This window comes from Martes martes (assembly GCF_963455335.1).
Source record: "Martes martes genome assembly, chromosome: 14".
Classification (NCBI taxonomy): Eukaryota; Metazoa; Chordata; class Mammalia; order Carnivora; family Mustelidae; genus Martes; species Martes martes.
In genome coordinates this window covers 24,165,006-24,186,609 of record NC_137902.1, presented here as the reverse complement: position 1 = coordinate 24,186,609, position 21,604 = coordinate 24,165,006, and the positions used below count along the sequence as shown (strand labels likewise).

The 21,604-nt window shown below is 49.3% G+C and overlaps 1 protein-coding gene across 1 annotated transcript in view; it reads left to right on the top strand.

Annotated features, from left to right (window-relative positions):
• Positions 1-1,086: 1,086 nt before the first annotated feature.
• SORCS3 (sortilin related VPS10 domain containing receptor 3) overlaps positions 1,087-21,604 on the top strand; it is a gene marked incomplete at both ends in the record, with an annotated part of 596,464 nt that continues 575,946 nt past the window's right edge. Inside the window, one exon of the mRNA XM_080823492.1 lies at positions 1,087-1,719. Coding sequence (XP_080679618.1) covers positions 1,087-1,719 — 633 coding nt within the window. The remainder of the gene's footprint in view (positions 1,720-21,604) is intronic.

Below are 21,604 nucleotides of genomic sequence, written 5' to 3'. Positions count from 1 at the left end.
ACTCGCAGGCTCAGGAAATGCAAACACAGCCCGTGCGTGATCGGCGGGCGCCCACGGCCCGAGCGGACCCCTCCCTGCCCCACGCCCCGTGGCTCACACTAACACGCACACATACGCGTGCAAACGCGCACGCACGGAGCCGCGCGCCCCCGCACACCGAACCCGCCCCCGGCTCTGCCAGGTGCCCCCACCCTGCGGCGCCCGCCCGCCCGCCAGCCCGCCAGCCCCTGGCGCACCCCTCGCTTCACCCTCTCCCGCCTGCGCGCACGCACGCGCACGCACGCAGTCCCCGCGCCCCCGCACCGGGCGGGGGCGCAAGCCGTGAGGGGCTGAGGGGCGGGGGACGGAGGGCGGCGGGGGAGTGGCGGGGGGGGGGCGGGCCCGGGAGCAGCCAGCGGAGTCCCGGGTCCATCCCGCGCTCGCCTTCCGCGCGCTGCCTCCCCACGCGAAGGCTCTGGTCTCCCCCTCGGCTTCCGAACCCGAACAGTTGGCGCTGAAAACACTTTATTCCTCCTCCTCCTCCCTCGAGACCCCCCCTCCCTGCACGCCATCTCCCGTTCCCCACAACAGGCCCGAAGAGTAAACCCCCAAACGCGGCCAGAAGCGGCTCCCAACTCTTCGGCGGGAGCAGGTTGGAGGCTGGATTTCGGAGAGACTCTGGATTGGGGTCCGTCGCCAGCCCCTCCTCCTGGATCCGGCTTGATTTTCATGTTTTAAAAGAGGATTTTTCTCATTACCTTTGAACACTCCTTTTAACAAAATTTCTGGAGGAGCTCGGTGAGGAAGATTTGGGGGGAGGTCTTATTTTAAGGGGGAAAAAGCACCGAGGGGGCATTTATTAATTTTTCCCGGGTGTTGGAATCACCCTTTGGAAGAGAGAGCGAGCGATCGAGAGCGAGGAGGGAAGAGTGGAGAGGACCCGCGAGGCGCGCCAGCCCGAGCCACCTCCTTCCCGGCCGCCCCCTCCCCACTCCCCCCGACACACTCGCTCGCTGGCTCGCCGGCGCGCGCACACCCCCCGCTCCGGACCCGCACCTCGGCGGGCGCCACACTCTCGGCAGCCCGAGCCGCGGCAGCCGCAGCGGGATGGAGGCAGCGCGCACCGAGCGCCCGGCAGGCTGGCCCGGGGCGCCTCTCGCCCGGACGGGGCTCCTGCTCCTGTCGACGTGGGTCCTGGCCGGCGCCGAGATCACTTGGGGCGCGACGGGCGGTCCTGGGCGCCCCGCGGCCCCGGCTTCGCGGCCGCCGGCGCTTCTTCCTCTCTTCCCGCGGGCAGTGGTAAGCCAGTGGCCGGAGGAGCTGGTGACGGCGCGTAGAGGCGCCGCACTGGGGCGCCGGCCCGGACCAGAGCCTCTGCCCCAGCCAGGCGGCGGCAGCGGCAGCGTTGGAAAGAAGCAGGGAGAAGCCGGGGGACCGTCGCCGGCAGGCGCGCGGTGGGGACCAGGCACCCCGGCTCCGCGCAAGCCTGGCAGCGCGAGGAGGAGTCGCCGGGAGCAACCCCCCACTGCCCTGGAACGTGGGGACGCCCGGGCCACTGCCTTGGCCGATGGTTCCAAAGGAAGCCGCCCTGTGGCCAAGGGTCTCCGGGAGGAGGTGAAGGCGCCGCGGGCCGGGGGGGCGGCGGCCGAAGAGCTCCGGCTGCCCAGCACCTCGTTCGCGCTGACCGGGGACTCAGCCCACAATCAAGCCATGGTGCACTGGTCGGGACACAACAGCAGCGTGAGTACCCGCCCCGCGGCGGATCTGTGTGTTTCCTGACAGCAGGGCAGAATGGAGGGCGGGAACGGGGGACAGACAGTCGCTCGAGGGTCGAGGCAGAGGCGGGGGCGCCCTGACTTGTAGAGAGATTACAGATTCATCCGGCTTCCCCCACGCCCCCAACAGGTTAGCGGAGTTTGTTGTAAGATGGTGTGTACGTTTGTTTGCTGGAGACCCTAGATTTGGGGCCGCCCGGAGGGGAGAAGGGAAGTGTCTTAAAGATGAGCAGGGGAGGGATCTGTGGTCCCTTTCCCTGGTACTCGGCTCGGAGAGTCGGTTTTCCGGATTCGTGGGTGAGGACGCGGCCTGAATTGGAGAACTGACGGATTCCTGCGACCGCCAAGCTTCCCCCCTTCTGCCCTCCACTCAAGCGAAAGGGAACCCAGGAGCTGGAGGCCGCTCGGACACCCAGACTCCTGCCGGCCTTACGGTCGCTGCTTTCTGCTCCAGGCGCGCTTTCTCCCAGCCCGGGGGAAGGCTGCGCCTAGTCCGCCCGAGCGCGGGCCTTCAGGTCACGCTGAGCCCCCTTCGAAACCCAGGCAGCTGCTTGGAAAGCTACAGCAGAGGCAGTAAAAAAAAAAAAAAAAAAAAAAAAAAGTTTAAAGCGTGAAGTGAAATTCACCGCCCATTCCTCACCCCTCACCCTTACGCATGCACCAGCACACCTAAGTCTCTGAGCAAAAACAAAAACAAAAACAAAAACAAAAAACAACTCGCCTCGGCCGCTGCGTCCCGCAGCACAAACGGCTCCCGGAGAGAAGTTGGGTCCCCGTGCTTTCTGCGCACCTCTCCACCCGCTTTCTCTCTGCGGCCGGGTTCCCCTGAGAGCAGCTGTGCCGACAGGTGGCGCCCTTGAGTCCACTCCGGCGGCCCCGGCGCACTGGCGGCCGGGCGTCGGGCTCGGAGCACCGGCGGCCGGGGCAGCTACTGCAGCCCGCAAAGCGTGCCTCCCGCCGGGGCCCAACGCCGTGCAGCCACGCCAAGAAACGGCTGGTAACGCGATCACTGGTGGAGGTGGGGGGGGGGCGGCCTCCCGCGATCTGCCCCCACTCCCCTCCTGTCCACGGCCCCCCACTTTCAGCCAGTCTTGCAAAAATCCTTTCCGCTTCTCTGGCTCTCCGGATCAAATCAGAACCCGGCGCTGGGCAGAGTCTGGAGGGTGATGGATGTCTATAGGCAGCTTTGGGGAACTCATTTGATCGGAAAGCACCGCCCCTCCCCTTTGTGTTTCTCTTATGACTGGCATTAAAGATTTCCCTGGAAAATTCTGGCCTTATTTTAAAGGGGCCTGGGGGTGTCACAGGGGTAAGGAGTGAAAAACAGGAAAGCCACGAGTCTGCAGAGCGGAGACGTCGGCGCTGCTCATGCAGATCTCCTGGTTCTTAATGACACACAGTACTGAGCGGGCAGCCCGGGCAGGGTACAGAGGCCGGGGTGGAAGGATGTGTGCGGTCTGGCTCCCCACCGGCGCGGTGGCTGGCGTCACATGCCTCCACTGAAGACCTCCATGACTTCGGAGCTCACAACTCTGGGCAGGGGGAGGGGGTGGGTATGGCGTGCCCTGGCAGGGATGGGTGATCCAAGACTTGCAAGTGCCCCGAGGAGAGAGGGAGAGGGAATTCTCTGACAGCAGGTGGTGTGAATCTCAACTAAGTTTTAGTTTGATAATGAGGAATTGTGTGTGTGTGTGTGTGTGTGTGTGTGTGTGGTGTGTTCACGTTCACACTGGGCAGGAAGGATGAGGAGAATGTGTGGAAGTGAATGTATGTCTAGGAGGAGGAGGTGCTGTCCTCACATATCTATGACTTTATTACTGTCACATTTGGACCATGTAAATTCACTCTGCCTAAAGAGTTTTCTTCTGTCTGTGCTTTAATTTTATGGATCATTTTTTGGTGTGTTGACTTGTCGATGGCACTTTAGAGAGGATCCTTTTTGCAAACAGTAACATGTGCATGGCCTTCTCTGGTCATCTTCCAGGCCGATGTGCAGCAGAGGAAGTGAGGGGACAAGTCTAGCCCTAGCCACCCCCCCACCGCCCTCCACACCCCCACACCCCCCACCCAGGGGAAATGGCTTGTAGTTGAAAGAAGGGCAGAAGCTCTTGGGGGTGGGGGTGGACCTGTTGGCTTTGGAGCCCTTAGAACAGCAGTGAGATTTGGGCAGTCCAGGAAGAGCTCTCAGGGTGCTTACTGGTTGTGTTCTTGGCCAGTCTTAACTGTCCAAGCAAAGGACAAGGCAACACATGTTGGGTGCAGGCCCCCTGTCTTGTTGTCCTGTCCTTTCTTTCTGGAGGAGAGGCACTACCTCCTGGAACCATACTCTGTATACAGTATCAGCAGGAAAGGCTTCATTGAGGATCAGGTCTGTGCTGCTCTGAGGGAAGAGGGAGAAACATGTTCACGTGGTCCTGTCTTTGAGAGACTTTAAGGAAATACCCTGTGGGAAGAACGCGGAAACCAGTGTCTGCAACATTACTAGGTTGGTTTTATTCCCCGTCCCCCTTTCCTGAAGACAGTGAAAGACGATGCTGTAAATAAAAGCCAGGGTGAGGAGTGATGGGGATGATGAACTTTCTGGAAGCTTCCCTCATCATTGGTTTCAAAGTGGGGGGAGATGTCCTAGCATCTTTTGGCATGAAAACAGAATTCCCTCTTCTCTTCTGACTTTCAAAGTACTAAACATGTCCTTTTCTGGGAAGGCCACCAGTTTAATTGTGAACACATTGGGGTTTCCTGGCCTCCTTCCAAGTGCCTTTGGTGGACCTCATCCTTGACTTGAATTCCTGGGCTGGAAAGTTGTGAAGGCGACAGTCCACTTCTCCATGCCCCCTCCTCCTTGGAGTAACCCTGGCCGGGGATACCCCCTTCTGGTGCTGAGCTGAGAGTGCTGATGTCTCCCCCTTGACCCCCCTTTCTTGCCAGCAGCTCACTGACAGTGGAGCACAATTCGCAGGCTTCTACCCCTGCAGTGTGCGTCTGGTTGGAATGACTTGCCAGATACTTTTCAATTGGGGGAGGGTTTTCAGTCAGTCCGTATAACTGAAATCAAAGTCCACTCTGACATTTTGCCGCCAGGCATGCAGAGCTGGACATGGTCTGCTCCGTTTGTCCAGGTGTGCCCAGGGATGTCAGGGGGCAGAGGGAAATCCTTGTCCAAGGCTGGAGTCATGGATTCACTTTGGTTCAAGGACTGTGGTCAGATAGCTTGGGGAGCAAAGGAGGAAGTGCCCAGGCTTGAGCCATGAGCTGTCAAGAAACTGCTGGAGACTGGATCCCTCTCTGACCCTTACTGCCCTGCCAGGGATTCCGGGGAGATGTGAGGGGACTTGGGCTTGGAGCCTCTACTCTAGAGGGACATTTGCCACCCTCTCTCTGGCAGTCTCCAGCGGGGCTTCTGGTGATTAAGGGGCAAGAGAGTGTTTCACAAACACCCAGAGGGAGCTCCGTCCCAGGGCTTGCAGGGAAACAGAAAAAAAAAAACACAGCATTCTGCCCTTCTTCCAATGAAGGAAGATGCCTTCTGCTTGCTCTGTGAATTGGCAAAGCATGGCTCTGGAGACTGGAAAGTTGTGAAGGCGACAGTCCACTTCTCCATGCCCCCTCCTCCTTGGAGTAACCCTGGCTGGGGATACCCCCTCCTGGTGCTGAGCTGAGAGTGCTGACGTCTCCCTCGTCTCCCCCGTTGACCCCCCTTTCTTGCCAGCAGCTCACTGACAGTGGAGCACGAGTAGTAGGCTTCTACCCCTGCAGTGTGTGTCTGGTTGGAATGACTTGCCAGATACTTTTCAATTATTGTGCCCAACAATGCACCTTGGTGAAGAGAAGCAGGGAATGCTGATGATTCCCAGGTCCCCTCCGGATCCCCCTTCCCTAGCACTCCAGGAGGTGGAACACACAGATGTTCCCAGGCGGGATTTCATACCTTTAACTAATTCAGCTGGACTGTGTTCTAAAATATTTACTCCTAATGTGCAAAATAGTGACAGCTTTGATCAGATTAATTGTATTTCACTCACTGGAGCAGCTAATTGTGGCTCTCAAACAGATTTTTCAAATGGCTTTTGGCTGGATTGTCTCGCCTTCATCCTCCCTGCTCACAATTCTCGTGTCACAATATCTTAATGCATTTTGCCTTCTCAGAGGCTTAATAAAGAAGTCTGCCACTGAAACTGTTCTTCCGGGGTTTGCCAAAAAGAATCTGTTTTTAATTAATATTACAAGGGGAGCCTCTTCTCTGGGACGGAGCTGGGACAGAACAGTCACTGTTGGCCTGGGGTTGGGGGTGGGGTGGGGCGAGGAGGGGGCTGGACACGAGGCTATTTGTCTCTGTTTGTTTGCTCTTCCTTTCTTTTGATGGCTGGGTTAGAGGGTGTGATTTGCTTCTCAAATCCTGTGGTGATTTCCAAGGTGAGCAGAATTTGCAAACTCCTTAATTGGGAGGCCTGATTTAATGATTGCAGAGATGCACTGGTTGGAACTTGCTTCGTAGTTGGCAAAGAAGGAGTGCTGGGAAGTGGCTTCCTCAGTTGTGTTGGATTTAAGAGAAGGGGGGCGGGTTGTGGCTCCAATGGCAAGAAGGCTCAGGGGGCACAGGGGAGAACTGCTTTTTCCTCGGGCTGTGTAACTCTCTTATTATCCCTGGGGAGTTTTGGAACTGGATGATGGGCGGGGCCTGAACCACCCTTTAAGGAGCAGAGAGGTGCGACAAAGCCAGACCTACTGAGTTAGGGGCTGTGCCAGGGGTTCATCCAAGGCTAGGTACATCTGAGGGCTGGTGGCTTGACTTACCTGTTGATTTCCTGCTTTCTTTGGCCTCTGGGCAGGCTTGAGACTTTCCTTACAGTGGGAAAATGTCAAAGGGTCATTTTTCAGCAAGCTTGGGAGGAAAGGGGTCTTATGGAGTTGGAGGTGGAAATATGGGATGTGAGCATCAGCCTGCCACCTTGGGTGGGAAGAACCGGCATGGGGGGAGGGGGTGGGTGGAAGCTGACAAGCCATGCTCACCCCCTGGTGTGGGGGATGACAGAGAGAAGGGTCTGCATGGTGCTCTGGTTTTGCCCGCAGTGAGTGAAGATGAGAGGGCTCTGCCTCCCATGCAGGGGGGACTTAGCCTTATTCCACCAAGTGGGTGAAGAGTGATAGCCTCAAGTCTTCTTGGGCAGAAGCGACCAAGGAATTAGAAGTTCTTGTCCCTTGGGATGTCAGTGATTTCATTCCTGGGTTCTCCATCACTTGACAGTTACTGTAACCAGGCGTTTTTCAGGGAGTATGTCTACCACCTGGCTCCAGTGCCTTCACCTTCTTGGATTCAAATCCAAAGTCCTTTAGCCTGGCATTCAGGGCCCTTCACTGCGTATGTCCTAGGTCTACTTCTCTGCCTCTCTGTCTGCCTCTTTCATGGTGGGTTCCTTCACTCTAGCCAAGGGAGCGCCTTTGTTGTCCCAAGCTCCGCTAACTATGAGCCTTTGCCCTTGAGGTTTTCTCCACTTGGATTGCCCTTCTTCCTCTATTGAGATGCCCCTGTGTTTCGTAGCTCTGCTCTAGATGCCCCTGTGTTTCGTAGCTCTGCTCTAGATGCCCCTGTGTTTCATAGCTCTGCTCTAGATTCAAATGCGGTGTCTCTACAGAACTTTCCTTAAGAGCATTTGTTTCCCTTTTTCCTGATTGGAGAATTTAAAGACTGTGCCACACACAGAATTATGATTTAGTTGAGTACTTGTTTATTTTAATTTTGTATTATTTTCTAAGTGTTTTCGAGGTGAGGGATGAGGGGTGAGGATGAAATAACTACAGCCACCCCTCCCCCGCCCTGCAGCGTGAGTTTTGCTCTTCTCCTCGTGGTATGTGGCACAGGCCTTGTCCCATGGCTCAGTACACACTCGCCGAACTGACTTCAGGGAACCAGGCAATGCCTTGGCTTCGTGGAAAGGACAGTCTAACACTGTCTCTTAATAGCATTGAGTTTATATACCTAGTTGATTATTTCATATATAAATTTTAGCTCAAGATCTGGAGGCATCTCTATGCCACCAAGTAAGAAGATGGAAGTAGGGACTAGCCAGTAATCCTGGCTGCTTCCTCTTGGACGTCAGAGATCAGATGGACTTACAGAAGATCTTCAGCCATTCGCTGAGTGTTTCCTATGCGTGCGGCAGAGTTCTGGGCAATGTGGGGCTGGTAGGGGTGCGGTGGAGGGAGAGACAAACAAGGATCAGACAGCATTTGCCTCAAGGTCCTTCCGATATGCTTTGGATATGAGACTGCTCTCAGTAAAGTTGAATAACACATGACACCAAGAGAGAAGCCATGGGGGATGTGTGGTTAATGGTCAAGCAGTCATTTCAGGCTATGAGCTCAGAGGACAGAGGGTCCCTGGGGGAGATACTACAGCACTGAGACTCACAGAATGTCAAGGATAGAAGTGCACATGGGTAATTGTCTTCATCAACTCATTCTGCATAGAGATGGGGGTGAGAGGTCAGACATAAACATGGCATCCTGTGGTCTGAACTGTATTGTTCCTTTTCTCTGTATAGCCATCCCTTACTCACTCCCAGGTTTCTCCTTTCTCCTGGGGTTTACAAGCCATTTTTCTTCCAAGAGGATTTATGCATTTTTGCTCAGGAGAGGTAGGATGCTGCCCATTTTATAGGTAGGATAGACTGAGGCTAAGGACAAATGTATATGAGGCTACCCAAAGAGGCCCAGGATTAGGTGTGTCCCTTTGATTCCCTGACCATGTCCTACATCCATCCCGCCCACCCACCACTGTATACCATAAATACCAAACTCCTCAATGTCGGACAAGCTGTATCTTACTAACTGTCGTTAATGGGGGCCTCTTATGAGTCACCTCGTTATTCAAGTTAGTGAGTGAATCAAGCCTGGTTGCATCACCAGGCACATTTTGCTCATTTATTTTGATCAGTGTAGTTGGGGTTTAATTATTTATGGAAATGCTTTTCTTTAGAGTACGCTAATAAATGTGCTGTAGTAAATTTGGAAAAAGTAATGGAGTCTAAGAACTTCAGGATTGCGCAAATAGCTTTCTGCTGTTAACTCCTTGCTGGGGAGCAGTGGAAACCATCTCCACGGGGTTGAGATGAGAGGAACTTGGAGCACAGTGGGGCTGACCACACACAGGACTGTTGGCCAGCAGAACTGCCCGCTGCTCCGTGGGGGCCTGTTGCTTGGCATCCACTGGATAAGAACCCACTTTAGGGGGGAAACTGGAAATAGAGCTAGATAGGGCAATCAAGGATCCTTTTAGGCTGCACATTGTGGGTTACTTGGTCTGGGTGTGAATTCATCCCTGGGGGTGTATTCTCACAAATGCAGTCTTCTTTAGAACTTTGTGGGAGCAGTTGTATAGTGAAGAACAGCATGGGTTCTGGAACCAGGTGCCTGGGATCAAATCCTCCCTCTGTCTCTTACTAGCTGTGGAAGAGCCGGCAAGTTGTTATTCTTTCTTCACTGTTTGTTCATCTATAGAAGGAGATGGGTCCCAATAGTCCCTCTCGTATTGGGCTGTATTACGGATTCAGTGAGATCATGAACATGGCAAAGTGCTTAAAAGAGGTGTCAGGCCCGTGGTAAGCCCTCCCGGTACCTCGGTTTGCTTTGGTTGTTATTTTTATATGGGAAACAGCTTTCCCCTCATTTCCAGATGGAAACATTGAAGCGGAGGAAGGAGGTTCCTGCTCCAGGTTTTCCAGGGAGCCGATGGCAAAGCCTTGACCAGACTCTCCAGGAGATGCTCACTTCAGGCACCTCCTATTGGGGTCCTCAGGCAGATGAGTCTCTGTGATGTGTCTCTGAGTTGCGCTGACACAGACAGTGGAAGAGATAGAGAAGCGAATGACGGGGGCCTTTGAAATTCATGTTCAGAATTTGTAGTAGAAATGGTTAGAGTCACATAGTTAGAACAAGGTTAAAGATCACGCTAATAATTCTGGTACACTGAAAAGCAATTAAAAAAATTAAAAAAAATTTTTTAAAAAGATCACACTAATGAACAGCTTATATGTTGGGCATTTACGGCGGGATTTCATTGAAGGGTTAAGGAAGGTGCCCAGACAGTTGAAGAGTAGCCTCTCTTGGCTTGGGCATCCATAATTAGACCTCACAGCCAACCTCGGAAGACTTCTTGAAGGAAGTGAGTGAGATGTGTAGCTTCAGGAAAGTAGGAGAACAGTGGGCTGCTGGCGGGCTGGGTGGCAAATAGAGCCCGCAGGGCCAAAGACTCATCTACACAGAAGCCATAGGATGGACCTCGGTGTTCCAGCTTTGCTGCTCCTCTTGATCTCCTGGCTCGCTCTGCTTGGTGCCTGGTGTAAAGTGGGAATAGCCATGACCAGAATATCTGCAGCCTCCTTCCCAGAAATATCACACTGACCAAGCCACTAGTTATTTTGTAGTGATTTCCACTCATCAAGATCGGTCTCGTATTCCCTTCCTGCCTGCACCCTATGTACCAAGACTGGAACCCGAGATCCCTCCACAGACACTAGAGGGAGTGTTGCCCTGGGAAAGAAGTGAAAATAAATAGGATGAAATAATAAAAAAACAATGCGGCACAAGGAATCGTCCCAAAGGAGAGAAGAGGAGAAACAGCACCCTGCAGGTGCATTGTGGTAGGGGGTGTTTGCTGACCCACAGATGCGTATTGATCGGCAACAGGGCATTTCAGTCCTGGGCGGAAAAAAAAGGAAATGGGTGTTTTGTTCAAATATGCCCATTCTGTAGTCATTCGACCCATTACTGACCCAGTGAAGACTCTAGAATTATATTCAGTGCTCAGGCTCGGTTCCCCTGTCTCTTGTGTGTTTTCTCCCTCTGGGCCCCTTTGCTTCCGCGCACGCCTGATGTGCACAGGCTGCTTCAGTCAGTAGAAGCCTACTGAGTTGAATGGAATAAACACTTTCTTAAATACTTAAAGCTGCCTGGGTAAAGAATGAGTGTCTTGAAGGGGTGGGGAGGCCTCTTCTTGCTGCTCCCCAGGCCTAGGCCCTGCACCCCTGGCCGTCTCCGTTCTCTCTCACCAGGGCTCAGATCCCACGTGCCCGATTCGGTAGTGCCCAAGACTTCTTGGGGTCTCTGGTGAGGTCGGCAGTTTCTCTTCCAGATGGTTAGAGTCAGGTTAAGGATTACGCTGCCGCCTCAGAAATGAACTTTTTCTTTCTCAAATCTGTTCTCAGTGGGAGACGGAGAACAATTACTGAGTGGAACATTTTTTCAGGGCTCGAAAAGTAGCTGAAGGCGCCATATCTGAATGTGATTACATGTAGAGGAGGGACTTGTTACAATAAGAGTCTCAGAACCAGAAAACTGGAGCTGCAGACAAATGTGTTTTCCAGGGTGGTGGTACGTAGAGGAAGCTATTTTGAGAGGCAAAAGAGTGGCGCATATCACTGTTACTGCCAATGTTACTCATACTCGAAAGCAAATTTTTGACTGGGAGATTTCTCATGACCCTGAAATGTCTTGTGGGTTATGAGAAGGTCCCCAAGCAACAGTGACTTTGGTCACTGTTGAACAGATCTCTGAGCCTCAGTTTCACTGGCTGTTAAGTTGGGATAATGGTGAACTATTGGATTGTTGGTAAGCTTAGAGACAGTGCACATAAAGGGTCTAGTATCGTATGCTGTTATGTTGGTTAAGAATGTTCTCATGGTTTGCCTAGGCAGGAAGTGGGGTAGGTTGAGTGTCTGTCCATTTGCGGCAAATCTGTTGGTTCCCTGCCCGTATCCCTTTGGCACGTGGTGTTTATCTGCATGCTGGCCTGACTTCTAACCACCAGTACCAGGGGCTGTTTGCCCACTGGAACTCACTTTGATCAGTGTCAGGGAATTTATTCCCATCAAGGGATACAGAGCAGCCACTTATCAAAGACCAGGGGAAGTTGGTGGATAAACACCCAGCTCCCTTACACTTTAGGGTGGAGTAAATCTGAGACTTGTTTTCCACTGGGATTAAGCCCCGCTTGCCTACTGTGGTAACTTATTTGCTTTATGAGCTACCTTCCCATCCCTCTCTCATGTCCCCAACCCCCAACAGTATTTCTTGGGGTCACCTCCCAGAAAAGCTACTTGAATTCAAGTTTTCATTTCAGGGTGTGTTTCTAGAGGAATGGAAATGAAGATACCTTGGTTATTTCCAAGTGTGTTAGTGTGGGCTTTCTAGAGAAAGAGAAGCAATAGGATATGTGTGTGTGTGTGTGTGTGTGTGTATGTAGGATATGTAGCAATAGGATATGATGTATATGTAGGTAAAAGAAGTTGCTATAAGGAATTATCAGACACTATAACAGGAGGCAAGTAGTCCTAAATCTATAGGTGGGAAGCTGGAGACCCAGGAGAGTTGATGTTGTAGTTCCAGTCTGAGTCTGAGTTTGAGGGCAGAAGACCAGTGTCCCAGTTTGAAGATAGTCAAGCAGAGAGAAAGAATTATTTATCACTTAGCCTTTTTATTCTAATCAGTCCCTCATGGCTTGGATGAGGGCACTCACATTGGGAGGGCAATGGGCTTTACTAAGTCTACTGATTCAAATATTAATCTCATCTAGAAACACCCTCACGGATACACCCAGAGTCATGTTTGGCCAAATATCTGGGTACCCCACTGCTTAGTCAAATAGATGCATAAATTTAACCATCACACCAAGCCAAGAATTTCCCTCAGACTCTTCTAAAAGCCTGCTCAGGGCTCTCCCATGGTATGTATTGGATGTGGGGAGGGAGATGAAATCACTCACCCTACTTCTGCAAGGGTCCTCCTTTTGAGTTGGTCTCCACCAGAAGAAAGGAGCCCATGCTGAAGTTATACTGAATGGCAGGAACATGGTGCTGGGACTCTGAGGAGGCGATGACATCTCCAAATTAGTGTTCCCTATCATTTTTCAAGGATGAGGAGCCTCACGTCATCCCAGAGCCTGTGTGGGGTCTTCATAATACACAGAGGCTTCCTCTACCATCATCTTGGCAGATGATGTCCTGCCTGGGAATGGGTGCAATTCCTCTTTTTCTAAGATATGGTCAGGATTTGGGCAGGGAGCAGCTGAGCTTACCTTTATTATGTTCCTTTCAAAGAGCTCATCAGTGAGGGGCATCATAATATGTTGGAAAGACTATTGGCTTGGGAGCTGAGACCCCTAGATTTGGGTTTCTGATGTACACTAACTGTCTTCAGCCAGGTCACCATTTCTTAAGTGTAAGAGAATAAAGACTCTTCAGTATATGTCTATGAATAAAAATTGTTTGTTTTTTTTTTAAATGGGTGCATTAGTAAGGAAAGAGTCTAGAATGATGATAAAAATACCGAAAAGTGTTTCTTTCAAGCGTGCATTAATTTGGTCTTACCCAGGCAGGTGAGCATGCATGCATTCATTCATTCATTCATTCATTTCTTTCTTTGCATAGTGTGATGCTAATTAAGGCATTGAATTTTCTGGGATTCTGATTCTTTATCTATAAAATGGAAGAGTTGCACAAATTGAGGCAGGCCCATCTCAGCACAAAGTAGATGTGATATTAGGTCAATCATTTCTTTACGTGCGAAATGGGGACAATCCTACTTGCTCCCTTTGTGTCACCATTAAATAATGACATAAGGCACCTGGAAGCACTTGAAAAAGAACACTTCTCAAAGCAATATGAACAGAGGTGATAGGAATTCAAGGTGTTCTTTCACCTTACCTCTCCTTTACTAAGCAGCCAGACATCTTCCCACAACAGATTTGAGACCACGTGCACCAACCACCTTGTTTTGCCTTCTCCCAGCAGAAGTGTTCCACTTCCATTAGTACACATACCATGGTGTTAAAAACCTCAGGCTTCTTATTCCAGGCATGACGTACAATTTATTTCAAGTCACATCTGATATAATAAAATTCTCAGATGGGAGTGTCATTTGGATGTTTAAAAAAACATTTGTTCTAGGACTTGACCTGGATTGATTTTTCAGTCTTGTTCCTTTCAGATAATCTGAAGTATTTGGGGAGCATCTGCTCTAATATCTGGTGATGCAGACTGGACCCCCCAAAAAGCATGTAGTCTTGAGTGTGGGAAACCCCTATTGTGAGAACATTAGAGAACAGAGAACAGTGTGAGACACTTAGGAAGTGCATCAGATAGAATCTAGACCACAGTGAATGAAAACCAATAAAATATTGAGACTATTGAGAATATTATGCTTGTTTGATTATCGACAATACAATCAAGTAGCCTGGTTGACAGTCCTCACAACCAGATCTGTGTGACATGATGAGAAGTGTCCCGAGCTTTGAGATCAGGAAACTGATTTTATGTTCTGACAGTTGCTCAGGATTCTGCCACATGAGTAGTTTGAGCTATAACTTTCTCATATAGCTCTTTGTTTTTGTCTTGCATTTCTAGTTGTTTTATCTTCCTCCTAGACAGAAAAGACATCTGCTTCTTTACCATTGTGCTAAGATATTCCAGCATCTTAGTTGTATTATTGGATGTTCTAATTTGTACTGATTTCTTTCTCAGTCTGCCTTCTTGTTGTCATTGACTCTTTTCTATTTGTTCTACTTCTGCGTTAGTCGCTTCTGTTTCTTGGGCTCCATTCCTCTTTTCTTGGGGTCTGATTTTCATTTTCATTTTCTTTTTGTAGACAGGGTACAGTCATGTCCTGGCTTATTCCTGTGTCCTGATACAGATATAATGATTTCTTTTAATGCTCAGAAGATCCTGGCTTGGATGATAAATTTTATGGCCACCAAGTGCTTGAGCCTTAGTTTTTTGGTTTTTTTTTTCCCCTCATTCTTGACATGTCAAAAATGTATTTGGCCCTCACATTGGTTTGATGGTTTTTCTAGACATAGAAATCTAGGGTCAAAAAAATTTCTGTTGGATCTTTGAAGGACTTAGATTACTTGCTGGTTTTGCATCATTTGCTAATTTTGGATTATATGTGTCCCTCTCCCACTCAGGATGGATGAGGGTAGGGAAAGGAGGTGTCTAGCATGGGCCACCTGTGGCTTTGTTCAGGTTAGTGATGCACAACCTTTAAGGAGACCTGATGTATTACAATCAGATTTATACAGAATCAGCAACAAGGTTTGGGGGATGGAATACTACAGAGCAATGTGCCATAGACACTTCTTGTCTGAATACCTTTAATATAAAACTCAGCCCCCAAAAGAGTAGTGTTGGCCACTTTTCATTTTAAAAATATAAGATTGATTTTTAAAATGTCATCAGAATTCAACAAGTATTTGTGGAGCTGTGTGCCAGGTACTTCTGGGCTCTGAGTATATAACGGGTGATCAGTGCTCGGAGGGAGAGGTGGATTACACTAGGCACATTTAACTTGGAGAGTACAGAGAGGCAGAAGCAGATGAGCTGGGATCTCAGAAATGCACTGGGTTAATTAGGTGAAGAGGAGAGGGGAGAATGTTCTGGACACACAGCTTTGGGGACATGAGGGAAGAAGGGATATGAAAGAGACGGAAGGACATTGTGGCTGGAGCAGAGGGTTTGTGGGCTGGAGAGAGAAGCAGCTAGACAGGCAGGCATGGGGATGGGTCCAGGAGAAGGAATTTATTCTATAGCCTAAGAACAAAGAGGTAAGCCCATTGGGAGGGTTTAAAGTAGGAGAGTCATATCATTAAATTTGCATTAAATAAAACTACTCTGATCACCCTGGGGGTTAGACAGGGAAAAGGAGACCAGACTGTCGCAATAGCTAGAGAGGGTGATGGCTAGCATGGTTGCCGTGGAGGTGGGTGAGGGGAAGCCAACTGAAGAAGTATTTAGCAGGTGGAGTTGATTGTATTGTTGGTTTCTCTATAGAATTCTTCACTCCTCCTTATAATTCCTTTTGTACTGGGCCCTGGGAACGCCCTTTCTCTGGGGGGTGGGGCCTTCCTTCTCCGCCTCCTAACTTTGGGTTTGGCCTTGTGACTTGCTTTGGTCAATGGAAGAAGTGCCAGTTCCAGCTTAGCTAGCAAGAGGCCTCATGTGTCTACCTGCTCCCTCGTGCCTCTGCAGTAGCCATGAGGAAACTTGCCCAGGTTAGTCTGCGGGTCCTGGGAGAAGAACGCGACAAGTCCTATACAGTCACTCCCCGCCAAGCGTTGCCTACATAAGCCCAGAGCCACAGAACTGCCCAGCCGGGCCTAGCTGTGTCCGCCAACCTCCAGCTGCCTATACAGTTACGAGCATCAGTGATTCTTGGGAGAATAAGCGGTTGAGATTTGAGTGGTTTTTTTCGCAGCATTTGTGCCCCCAAAGGTAACTGATACAGCAGGTAAAATCATCAGAACTTGATAGATCGGATGGAGCAAATTTGCAGGAACATAACTAGAGTATAAAGTAAGGCTCACTTATATTTCAAGGTCATTAGCCTCATACGTGCTCAGGGCTATACTTCGGTGTGTCTGCAGTGGTTTCCTGCCCCTCACCTCTCTTTATAATTCATGGCTTTTCCCATAGCTGCATGAGGTAGGTCAGAGGTCATGGTCCAAAAGAATTAATTTTCCCCCTTTCTCCCTTCTCTCTCTTTCCAGCAGCCTACTCAGATTCCAGCAGAGCGTCGGAGCCCAGGGGTTCTCAGGTCCCTCAACAGGGACCTTCCAGCCCCAACACTCAGTGTCTTCTTGTTGGTTGAAGTCAGTGTCTGTTCTAGCTGTGAAGATGGGATTTCACTTCAAGTGGGGAGAGACGAGGGGCCGGGGATTCTTCTCGGTCTTGACTGATTATTTAAACTATATTAGTTCTGATAAAATATTTAGCTTTTAAACAACAAATTTAATATAGGGAATTGTGTTTTATTTATTAATTGCAGTTGCAGGGAGATTGGTAGGAGTTGTGCTAAAGTGCACTGTTGTGATTTTGCAAAGTATAGTAATTACTGTAATATTTTGTTGAATTATTAATATCTACTATGCCTCCAGGAACATAAGCTTCTGCAGTCAAATTCATTTCACGATTGCCTTTTCCCCCTCTGGTTCTGTTTTGTGTTTTCTTCTCTTTCTTGTATGCTTATGAATTTTTTAAGAAACAGAGTTGGAAGGGCAGGGTTGATTACATGGTGTGAAACACCATTGTCACACCCCATAACTGAACGTAGGCAGGCAGTGGAGAAAGTCTGGGGTTTCCTATTGGTCTCTGGCCCCAGCCAGGCCTGTCGGCAGTACCAGACCGAGGGATGCTGAAAGGGCCATGTCTGGAAAGGAAGGACTCATCGGTGCACCTTTTCGGGAGTTGAGACGAGGAGAGGAGAGAGCTGGGAGGCCATGTGTGTGCACACGTGTTATGTGTGCATGTCTCCAAGCAGGGCTGATCTTTCTTGTGGGCGGAGTTGGCAGGGGTTTGGATGCAAGTGTGGAAACAGCACTAGCCTCCTTTATTAATTGTTTCAGCCACTATTACTTACTGTCTGTTATGTTCTCCAGCAAGATCATTGTGGATGATAATGGTAACGAGGCTGATGGTGATCGCTTTGGTGTGTGGATGGGCTTCTGCTGCGGTAGGACTCCAGATCCAAGAGTGAGGCACGTGCAGGAGTATCCCTTTGGTTGTGATTGTATTGACGTTGGAAGACCAGCCTTCACATCACCATCTCCCAGCTTTATATAATGGCCCAAGTCAGTCAATAACCCAGACTCAAGTTTCCTTATCTGTTTCATAGGTGCAGGAATCAAAATGCAATCATATTTGAAAGGGTGTTTATAAACTCTCCATTTCCAGACATATTTAAGAGAATACCTTTGTTATTAGATCATAGGAGAAGTTGCCTGTACTTGTGGCCTGATTTCTGAGGGACAGCAGGAAGTAGTCTCTGCTTGATTTTTGTTTTTGTTTTTGCTAGAAACTTCACAATGCAGAGTCATTCCTTTGGGTTAAACATTATCCTCTGCAAGATCCTCTTAAAATACCAGGATTTGAGAGACAATATTTGAAAGCTGGAAGGAACAAATAATGATCTGACCACTTCCTTTTCCAGATATGGAAAGCACAACCAAGTGAAGTTGCAGAGTGATCAAATTCACCAAGATGGTAGAAGCACCCACACCCATGTCCATCTCCGTGACTCCTCGTCCAGTGCTCTTCCTACAACACACTGAGGCTTTTCTATTCTCCATGAAGTTCTCAGTACAGTCTCGGGCTCTTTCTCCCAGAAGGGAGCCTTGAGCAGAACGAACACATTCGGTGACTTTGGGGAGACCCAGGGGAAGAGGTGCTCTAGGTAGCATAGTAGTGTTTGGGTAAGGTAGACCTCACACCACCTCTCATTGGCTCTGTCATGTTGGGCAGGTTACTTTTTTTTTTTTTTTTTTAAGATTTTATTTATTTATTTGACAGAGAGAAATCACAAGCAGGCAGAGAGGCAGGCAGAGAGAGAGAAAGGAGGAAGCAGGCTCCCTGCCAAGCAGAGAGCCTGATGCGGCACTCGATCCCAGGACCCTGAGATCATGACCTGAGCCGAAGGCAGAGGCTTAACCCACTGGCCACTCAGGCACCTGGGCAGGTTACTTTTCTGCAACCAGCTTCTCTCCTTTATAAACCTGGGATTATAATTCCTATTTTATACAGGTATTATGAGGGATTAGTGAACTCGAAAGGCTTGGCACAGTTCCTGCCCTGCAGTGGAGGGTACTGGAAGGTGATTTTTAGATGGTAAGAGGTCCTGAAGATTAACGCGGTCTACCTCATAGTTGGTCTCCTCCTGAGGACCATTTTGGCCACCGTGTGTGTGTGTGTGTGTGTGTGTGTGTGTGTGTGTGTGAAGGGGGGAGGGAGGTTGCACTTTCCAACCCTGCCATTGCCCTTCCCCAGGGTGTCCCTGGAGAAAAGCCTGTAATGGCCAGGGGGAGGAGCTAAGACTTACCAATGGCCCTTCTTTCCTTTGTCTCAGACAGCGCAGATCCAGCCCCATTTAGATGTCCCCCAAAAGGAGTGGGGATGGCAAGAGGTGAGGAGGACCATCTTCAAAGATCAGCAGGTGACTCTGAAGAAGGGACAAAAGGACTTGTATCTACATTTTGCATGTGGTTCTGGGTCGTATGAGGCTCCTGTCCTTGGTTTAAGTTACTAATGTAGTTTCCTGAAAATATGTTTCAATTTTTTTTTTTTTTAAACTGAGAGTTTATCTTGCTTCTAACAAGTCCATCCTGAATCCCTTGTGAGCTGGGTAGGACCTGTTGTTTCTTGTGAATTTATGGAAAGTCAAGCAGGGACCCCCACAGGTTAGCACTTGGGCAGAGGGTGGAATTTCCAGAGACAGAAGGACATCTGAAACACCCCAGAGACCGTGTATGCTCTCGGGCCCTGGGGCTGGTCCAGCATTTGCCTCAAGTGAAATAAGAAAAGAAAGGGACCAGGGAAGTGTGTTCAGGTCCCCTTCTCTGTTCTTGCCTCCCCTCTGCCCAGCACCATCCACTGTCTTCTTTCTCCCCGCACTGGGAAAATATTCTAACATCAGTCCTGCACTGCTTCAGTTCCCTTTCCTGGGGCCTTTGTGTTTTATTAGACCTTTTTCCAGCTTTACTGAGGTATAATCGAAGAATAAAAATTGCATGTATTTAAAGTATACAATGTAGTATTTTGACATTTGTATACATTGTGAAATGATCAGCAAAATCAAGCTAATGTATCATCACCTTGTATAGTTACAATTTTTTTTTGTTAGTGGTGAGAACATTTAAGATCTATTCTTTTAGCAGATTTCAAGTATGTAATATAGTATTATTAACTATAGCCACAGTGCTGTGCATTAGATATCCAGAACTTATTCATTCTGTATAATTGAAACTTTGTACTCTCTGATCAAGCTCTCCCAGTTTCTCCTACCTTCTAGCCCCGGGCAGCCCCCTTTCTACTCTCTGCTTCTAGGAGCTTGACTTTTTGAGATTCTGCATGTAAGTGAGATCACACAGGATTTCTTTCTGTGCCTGCCTTATTTCACATCGTGGCCTCCAGGTTCACCTACATTCTCACCAATGACAGGATTTCCTTTCTTTTTAAGACTGAACAATACTTCATTTTATATATATATATACCACATTTCCTTTATCCAGTCATCCTCTGATGGACACTTAGGTTGGCTTTATATCGTAGATATCGTGGATAATGCCGCGATGAACACAGGAGTGCAGATCCCTCTTTGAGATACGACTTCTTTTCCTTTGGTATACCCAGAAGGCGTTTTAGGGATAGGGACTCCAGAAATCTTAGCCTATAGTATTTGTCTAACTTTTTCACCTTCAGGACTGGCCTCAGGAGAGGGAGTCTGGTGCCGTTTCTAGCCAGAGATACTTGTTTCCTTTCTGACCTCCCTGAGCCTCAGAACGCTACTAGGAGCTGAGGGTCATGGCTCAGACTGAAGGCTGGCTTTCATCCCTCTGTCGGTCACCTGCTGCCTTTTTTTTTTTTTTTTTTAAGATTTTATTTATTTATTTCAGAGAGAGAGGAGAGAGCATGAGCCAGTAGGGGCAGGGGCAGCAGAGGAAGAGGGAGAGAGAGCAGCAGACTCCCCACTAATCAGGGAGCCCGAAGCAGGGCTGGGTCCCAGGACCCTGAGATGATCTGAGCCAAAGGCAGACGCTCAACTGACTGAGCCACCCAGGCACCCTTTGGTCACATGCTTCTAATACTGTGTTTTCTTTGATTAAGGAGGCAGGGAACTGGGGAGAGCTCTACTGTTTCCCCTGCCCCCTCCTCAAATCTTATGTATTTAAAAATGTATATGGAATATAACAATTGCCATTTAAACCATTTTGAAGCAGCATTGCTGAGCTCCCTTAGCCATTATCTACTTGCCAAGCTCTCTCACTGTCCAGACAGAAGCTCTATACATATGGATCCGTGATTTCCATTGCTCTGAATTCTTGTTGTCAGTATCTGAGCAGGTACGGGGGTTTCTAGATCATTCCTTGATTCTGCCTTCTTCTACCCCATCTCCAATCTCTCCCCCTTTTCTCTTTTCCTCCACCACAGGGGCCCATGTTGTTGGGGACGAGAAGAAGGCTTGTAATATTCAGGGCTGAGAGATGGGCAATATCTCCATCTCTACCCCCCTCATTTTCCATTTCTTTATTTAATCATCACAGTTTACATCCAGAGGTCTGTGCCTTCTTCCACTCCAGCTTATTCTTGGCACAGGTGTGTTATGCAAAGTCGCTGACAGGCTGGCCCCGGTGTCCAGTGCAGTCTTGTTCTTGGGACTTTGTCTCAGGGAAGCCTTTTTTATGGGAGTCTTGTTTCTCTACAGCTGAGATTGGAAACAAACACACTCCATGGCTGAGCTGTTATCGCCTGTATTCTTTATTATCTTTGTCATTAGTAGTAGTGAATGATGATGAGCCATGTGGTTTGGGCACTTTTATGTGTTTACAAATAACCTATATCATCCTGCAATAGTTCAGAACCCACTGTGAGCAAATTCCGAATTGCGCTCCCGCGCTGTGAACAGAGAACAATTCAGCTTTGATCTGGTCTTCTGGGAACTTCAAACCTAGGATAAGGACACGTATATAGAGGCAGAGGGAAATGTTAAACCAACACTGGCACCCAAAGCGAAGCCTCTGGGGAGGCGATCTAACGATTACCAAGGACCTGCTGTGTGCCAGGTGTCTGTCTTGGGTGCTTTGTAAGGGCCGTCTCCTTTCCCTGTGCCGGGGAACGATGAGTTGGGGGCACTGTTGTCCTGGTCCCTTACAGATGAGGAAACCGTGATGGAGAGAGGTTGCGCAGATTGCCAGGGTCACACGGCTAAGAAGCTACAGGGTAGGTAATGAAGTACATGAATGTGCCTTTTGAGAAGGACAGCCCACTTAGTCTGCTATAGTATTGACATAGAAAGGAAAGGGTGGCTGAGTT